The sequence below is a fragment of the Notamacropus eugenii genome, chromosome 2 (assembly GCF_028372415.1).
Source record: "Notamacropus eugenii isolate mMacEug1 chromosome 2, mMacEug1.pri_v2, whole genome shotgun sequence".
NCBI lineage: Eukaryota > Metazoa > Chordata > Mammalia > Diprotodontia > Macropodidae > Notamacropus > Notamacropus eugenii.
Window position 1 is genome coordinate 101,462,115 of NC_092873.1, and position 7,751 is coordinate 101,469,865.

The 7,751-nt window shown below is 42.8% G+C and overlaps 1 protein-coding gene across 1 annotated transcript; it reads right to left on the reverse strand.

Annotated features, from left to right (window-relative positions):
- Positions 1-1,941: 1,941 nt before the first annotated feature.
- On the reverse strand, positions 1,942-6,933 carry LOC140526107 (natural cytotoxicity triggering receptor 2-like). The gene is made up of 5 exons (XM_072642045.1): positions 6,609-6,933; positions 5,605-5,949; positions 4,473-4,563; positions 2,873-2,994; positions 1,942-2,329 (listed from the first exon to the last, which is right to left on the reverse strand). Exons 1-5 carry the CDS (start codon positions 6,856-6,858, stop codon positions 2,277-2,279), a joined length of 861 nt encoding a protein of 286 aa, XP_072498146.1. The 5' UTR covers positions 6,859-6,933; the 3' UTR covers positions 1,942-2,276.
- Positions 6,934-7,751: the final 818 nt, after the last annotated feature.

Below are 7,751 nucleotides of genomic sequence, written 5' to 3' on the forward strand. Positions count from 1 at the left end.
GTAATATACACTCTCTGTAATATATACTCTGTAATATGCAATTCTTTCTAATATACACTCATCCTTTAGGAGAAAGGAGGGGAGAAGCTTTTATGAAATTCTCCATAGCTCTCAAAAGGGATTCAATCAAAGATGTCTTGTGAATGCCATTGTATCAGAGATCCCAGTGCTCAGGAGTTGTTTTGTTCTTCATGGGGTTGGTTACTTGTCTGGGTACCCTGAGAAAGGATTGCTATTGTGTGGTAGCAATGGAATGTAGAAATGAATGAATCCATAAATGTGTGCATGCATGTATGATGTGTGTGTGCCTGTGTGCTAGGACTACTGGAGTTTTACAAGATAATAGATTCAGCTTAGCCAATAGATTTATGAGACTCACAATTCTCTGTTTATTTGTGACTTGTCCCAAGTCCTCCACATCTTTTATCAAAAGACATATTTCATAACATTATCCAATTCAGAGAATAATAACTTGACAAAACAGGAGATAGTAAAATCATGCTGAGATCCCTAAAATTTCAAAGCCCACCTCCAGATATACACAGGACATCTCTTCCATGGTCAGATCTCTCTTTCAAAGATGTCCTTGTTCTCTTTTATTTATTAAAAATACATCATTTATTTTAAGTAACAAAAATCTATGCCCTCATGCTCCTGCCTGCTTTCCACTCTCTCCCCTCACCTGAACTCACCTTCTAGATAAGAAGAAAAACAATACCTCTGGGACAAATATTGTTTAGTCATTTTCTGTCATTTCCAATTCTTTGTTACCAAGTTTGGTAAAGATACAGGTAAATATCAACTAAAGATATGGGAGTGGTTTCCCATTTCCTTCACCTATTTGTTTTTCAGACGAGGAAAGAAGAAAATAGGGTTGTGACTTGTCCAAGATCCTTGAGGTAATAAGTGTCTGAGACCAGATTTGAACGCAGAAGAGGTGTCTTCCTGATTCCAAGTGCAGTGCTTCATCAACTGTGTCACCTAGCTGCCTCAAAATCAATTCTATTGGAACTACTTTTCAAAATATTTGTAAAAGAGGTCATATATACCAGGGTGAGATCCTCTAGTTTATAAGAGCCCATATCAGGAGAGTACAAGAGGGGAAGTGATAAATGTTGTGAAAAGAAAAATAGAAGGTTGTGGTTTCCAAAAAGAGGGGCCTCAAATCTGGTTGGAGGATTACATAGGTCTTCAAGGAGTTAGGATTTCTAAAAGGTGTATTCATCCTTTGTTGCCGAAGACCATGCTGTCAGAGAAATAATGACATGACTTGCACTTAACTTTGTTTTGAGTGAGGGAAGGCTGTGCAGGTCACCAGCCTCACTTCTCCTCTAGAGTCATCTGAATCCAGTGACCACATATTCATCAGGGTGACTGGAGATGACCCAGGAGGAGGCAATTGGGGTTACGTGACTTGCCCAAGGTCACACAGCTAGTGAGTGTCAAGTGTCTGAGGTGAGATTTGAACTCAGGTCCTCCTGACTCTTGCACTGATTCTATATCCACTGCACTACCTAGCTGCCCCAAAAGGTTCTAAAAGGTTCTAGTGAATAAATAGGAATAAATAGGAAGCCAGGGAGCAGGATATTAGAAGCAGGCAAAATAGGAAGGAATAAGGCAGAAGGCAGAATGTGACCCTGTTCTGGAATAGATGTGACTGCACGCCACCCACAATGTTATCAAATGCATCTTAACCATATTAAAACATAATTGAGAAATAGATACAATAAATATAATATATAATGCAGATAGTATTACTAGATGCTTTTTAGAAGTCAAACATAGCTCAGAGTGACTGTAATGTACAGGTTAGTGGTCCTCATTTATATTTCAATTTTATATGGTGTTCTAGAAAGCATGAAGAGCCTAACCTGGCCATAGGGCCAAGGAAAGAGTGAGAAAGAAGAATGGATCAATAATTGAAGGCCATCCTGTGAAAGGTCTTGAGTACCAGGGATTTGAACTTTATTTCAAATTCAATGAGGAGCCATTCTAAAGGCTCAGAGAAAGAGACTGTCCCATCTATAGAACAACAAAATTGTCAGGAAAAGATATGGGGATGGTTCTCATCATAAGAGAAAAAAGGAGATGAGCTCTGAGATCCACTCAGAGCTAAAAGGGCAGGCAAAGGGTTTCAAGGATGTGGCAGGGAATTAGCATGGGGATAGTGGCTGGATTTCCTGTCCTGATGGTCTCCATGTTGCCTGTGGCCTGGGCCAGGCTCAGGATGGCAGAAACATGCATCAGGCTGAGATGTACACTGCAATGAATTCATTTCATTTCCTGTCATTTTGATCCTGAGAAAGCTCAGATTGGCTCCTCTTTTTCCCTGAGGAAAGAAGAGAAAGTTCAGTTGATAAATCTTTCCCTATTGTCTAAAGCCTGAAATTATTCTTTTTTCAACCCATGTGTGACAACTCTTGTTTTCAGTTTTCACTCAAATTCACCCACAACAGATGTCTAGGTACAGATCCCAGCCCTAGGGGCAGAATCAATGGCAGAAAAAATAAACAACCAAGCTACCATTTTCCCTCCTTCATTATCCCAAGTTCTTCCCTCTCCTTTGAGAACACAAGTGTGTCTCCTGCCAGCTCTCCCTATGAACACCATCTCATAGCCTTCAGGTCAATGCCAGAAATAGTTACTTAATTAGAGGATGACATTTCCTCCACTTTGTTTATCACTGTTGGTTTTTCAAGGAATTCTCAATCATGCCACCTCAGGGTCTGGTCCTAAGAATGAGGCTTTTAGAAATTCCCAGGCATCTTTCCTTCAGATCTTGGGGCTCAGGGAGCTGCTTCTGTCTGAGGAATGAAAAGGTCATGCTTCCTGGTACATTGAAAGTAAAGTCAGATTGAGGGTCCCTACTCACCTAGGCCTGTGCACCTGGCCAGGAAAACAACCAGAGCTGTGAAGACTAGAACTTTGGTCACAATGAGGCCACATAGTACTTGAATAACTGGGGAATTGAAGAAAATGGAAGAGTGTGGTGGCCTACGGGAGGAAGGAAACACGAAAAATGAGATATAGGCACAAGGAATATACAAATAGAAGAAATATAACAGTGTTGTGGTGGGGTGAGTGACTCCTTAGGTCTAAGCCTTAGCCCCACCTGTAGTCATTCCCTACATTCCCGCTGCTGATTATCTCCTGGTTGACTTACTGATGGAATCCTCATCAGGTACTGTTTCCATTGATATATAATGCCTACTGCAAAGGGTTAATGGATTAAGGGTGAAGAAGATGAGGACTCCCTGGGACCTCCAGGGAACACTAACAGACTGGAGGCTTCAGAAAATAAAAGAACAAAGGGGACATTCAAGGCAAGACATCAAGGAGAGTGAAGGGAAGAGAGAGGAAATACAAGACATCCTTCAGTAGGAATCCTGGGCACCAATTCTCCAAATGTCAGGGTACATGAACATTTGATTTGTGTTTGTTTAGTTTTCTCTTGTCACAGGGGCCCAGAGCAGGGCTGAGGCTCTCAATGAATCCAGGAGCATTAAGGAATTAAAGGCCTGCTCAGAGAAAGGACCTGCAATGGATGTTGGGAAAGGATAGAAATGAAGGGATCTCATATTGCAAGAAGCTGCCTGTGTTCTGGGGGAATGACAACACATCCACCAACAGGTAGATACAATATTCTAACCAGATAAACACAAAGGAATATTTAGAGAAGTCAATGATAATGAGGGGGAATGAAGAAAATCTCCCCTAGAAGGAGGTGCTTAAGTTGAGCCTTAAAGGAAGGCTGCAGATAATTAAAGTTGGAGGTGAGGATGGATTGTATTGGAGGCATGGGACAGAGCCAGGGCAGATATAGAAATGAGAGCTGGAATGTCATGTATGAGGAAAAGCAATGAATACTTTGGCTAGAGCATGGAGGGAGTGGAATACAGCAAAGTTTTAGAAATCTAGAAAAGCTGGCTGGAGTCAGAGGCTGAAAAGTATCTGATGGAACCCAGTGGATTATATCCTGAAAGTAATAGGGAGCCACTAGAGGTTCTGGGGGTGACATAGCCAGACTCTGCCCATCAGTCATGAGTGAATGCTGCCCAGTTTATCAGGAAGAGAGAGATGTTTAACAGAGAGGAATTGGAAGATTTGTCTGCTTTTTCTGGAGATGAGGAAGTAGGATAAAAATATCTACTATCAAAAATGTGTTGCAGGAGGTGAAGGGCTTAGCATATGACAGAAGGCAGTGTGGGTTCAGCGCTAAAAAATGCCAGGCCAGGGCTAAAAGAAATCAGATGCCAAGTCATCCTCAACTTGGAAATGAAGGAAAGCAAGAAAGCTGGTAAGTATATTTCCATTAGACCTAGGAAAACCCTCTGTTTGCCTTTTCTTAACCCATACAAAAGGGAAGGCTAGAAAGAGCCTTTGGACTAATACTCTGGGCCAGCACAAGTGAGCCCAACGTTAACTGCTGAGACTGGGAGCTCCTGAGACACATCTCTAAAAAGGAGTTGTACCTGCTGGTGGCCAAGGGAATGGTGAGAGGTGTCTCAATGCCAGGTCGAGAAATGGTAGGTCGAGAACATTTGGTGGTCTTTGATATAGTGCCTGAAAGAAGAACAGATGAAGGAAACACTTAGGCCTGAAACGTACACCCTCAGCTGCCTCCTCTTCCCTGAAGAGGCCAGAACACTTCAGTGCTGGCCCAAATAAATGCTGGGCCTTGAAAAAAGTTTATGTATTACATGCATACATATTGTGGGATAATATCGTTTATCACATCCAATTCCTTATGTATTTTCAAGTACTCTATCCTATTGGTTTACTACTAAGGCTACCATCAGACCCCTTTGTCAGCCCCAAGCACTCTGATGACCTGACCAAGAATATCCCCATGGATTGCTTTCTCTACGTCCATTAGTTAGGGTGAGGATGTCCAGAAGGTAGGTAATCCAAAAAATTCCCAGATACAGAGAATTTATAATTCACAAAGAACATTTTCTCCACTCATTATCACAGTATCTTCCCTCTCCCCTATACCTCCCATTTTACAAATGAGGAACTAAGTCTAATAGAGTTAGAATGACCTTTTAGGCTCAAAATACAACCAAGTTCACCAATACTCAACCATATGTCTATGATCTTCTATTAGAACTTGCCAGGATCTGCTCCAACATTATCTCCATTGGAACTACATCCCTCACCTTTGTCTCTGGGGCCCAGAGCTTCAGCCATCCGAAATCAGTAAACCACAATTATATGAGTCTAGGTATATGTTAGGTGGACTTTATGTGTGTCTGTGCCTGTGTAAGCCACAGGTGCATTTGTATGAATGAGTGTGAGTGTGTGACACTGGACACCCAAGACTTGGAAGCCCCAGGACAAATGTCTGCCCTTCATGGAGATGAGAGCAGATAAGAAAAGTCCTCACCTTCAGAAGATGACTTGCCATCAAAACCTTGGAATGGAAGGAAATGAGGAGAGGATGTGGAAAAAGAAGGGACAGGGAGCTGGAGAACTGAAAGAGGGTGAGCAGTTTCTCCCTGGAGACCCCAAGGAAGCTTAACCTCACATCCTAGCCCAGAGTCATATTCACACCAGGTATTTCCTGGTGTGAGGGTGAAGGGGATTGAGTTGGCAGGGACTTACCTGGAGAAACCTTCAGCCCTACTTTCCTAAGAACATCAATAGTGTCGTTGACAGAGTCATAGATTCCACACCAATAGCTGCCTGAATCCTCCACAGTGAGGCTACACATGGTGATGGTGATGGTACCAGTGGAGGTGTCATCCTTCAGGGAGGCTCGTGGCTCCATAAATGGCAACATAAAGGAGTCTGATTTCTTGGTAATTATTCTATCACACACCTCTCCATCCTCTCTCAGTTTACACCAGGTTTTCCACCTGTCCTCAGTTTTCTGGGGCTTGTAGCTACAATTGACTCTGAGTGTTTGCCCCTCCTGGTATTTCACTTGGAACACTTGTCCCTGTGACCCTGAAAAGCAGATCATCAGGTCAGGGGGAGTCCAGCTCATCTTCCCCAACTCTCCTCTCTTCCTTGACTGAAGTATATGAACAAGGTTCTAGGAGCTGGTCTCCTTAAATAATATCTTCTGAGAAAACATGCCTCAAAGAGGCCATCCCTCACCCAAGGGAGTCCCTAATCAGTGGTGGACTAGTAAACAACTAATAACCAGTTCTTTTAATCTTTTTCTTTCCCTCCTGGTGTCCCTCTTCCTCTTCTTTTCTGTCCTGCATCTATCTTTCCTTCTCTCTTCTCTCTCACTTTATATTTACAAACATATCCATAGATATATACCTATTCTTGACAAATTTTAAAATTCAATTTGCATTAACCTTTTCTCCATTCCTTTTTTTAGTTCTAATAAATTAACCAAACAACAAATCAACTCCTCATTTGTATGCAGTGCTTGCCAATTTTCAAAATGTAAATTCTTTCACTGGAAATGTAGCCATCAGCTCTTTCAAGCCAGAGTAAGCTGGCTCCAGCACACCGCTGCTCGCATTTCTCCCCAGGCCCTTATAGCCACACAACATTGTCTTCTTTTCCTCATGCCACTCTCCTCTCTCTTCCTCTGATCCCTCTCAGTCATCACTTCAACCCTTCCCTAACCAAGCCCCACTCCCAGTTACCCATTAACAGCAAAGGAAGCAGCAATAGTTGGGCTGCCTGGCCCATCATGCCTCCATGGGTCCAGAGGAAGGGAACATGGGAAATTGTCTCTTCATGTTGTCCTGGGCTGAGGGATGGCAGGAGGGAGTTGGTCTTGATTCTCCACTGCCTGATTCTGAGTCTTTGAGAAGAAAGAAGAAGTAAGAGAGAGTGGGGGGAGCTATGGTTTGGGAAGTGGGAGGAGTGGAAGGAGGAGATCTGTTGACTCATACAAGAAAACTGAGAGTACTTATGTTTGGAGGATTCTACTGGTCAGGGCTCTATCTCCAAGAATGACCCAGGGACCTTCCTCAGAAAGAACCTTGGCCTTTAAAACCACTAATGGAGTTTGTTTTACACCATAACCTTCCTGATCTCACATATATCTGACCCATTTTTAAGGATTCAAAAATTCTGGCCATAGGGGAGAGGGTGCAGGTAAGGAGACCTGGGCCTAGCACTTCATTTGGGATTCAGGAAAATGGAAATGAAGCTGTCTGGTGCCAGAGGATAAGCCCATATGGATGGCAGCTCCTGAGGAGGTCTATATTGGCAAGGTCTATTTGGGAATATGATCCAGGAGAGGAGCATGCCATCTCCTCACTGCCTCTTCCCTTGTCCTCTCTCTATATCTCCCAGAAGAACCAGTGGGATATGGAGAGACTGAGTCATCGACTCATCATCTTCTTCCTCTTATTCCTGGTTACCCTAAGTTCTTCCCACTCACCATTCTCTATCCTATCTATCCTATCTTCATCTTCAGGGAAATAATTTGGGTAAAGGGAGTTGGGGGAATTCGAGGGAAGCCTGTTGGACCCAAAGTCCTATGGTCTAATCACATGTCATTTGTCATTTTTGTCCTGGGAGATAGAGGGAGATATATCTAAGAAAGCTTTCCATGTAAGCTATGTCACGGGCCCATAGAGCAAAAATCCATAGCCAACAAAGCATCAGGAATCATTTAAACCAGCAGTTCTCAATGATCCAAGGACCTCTGGAAGGGTAGAATGAGGGGAAATTCATTATATGATACGTTCTTAAGCCAGGCACTATGGTAAATGCTTTTTGCAAATATTATCTCCTTGATCCTCTCAATAATTCAGGGAAGTAGGTACTATTGTTGC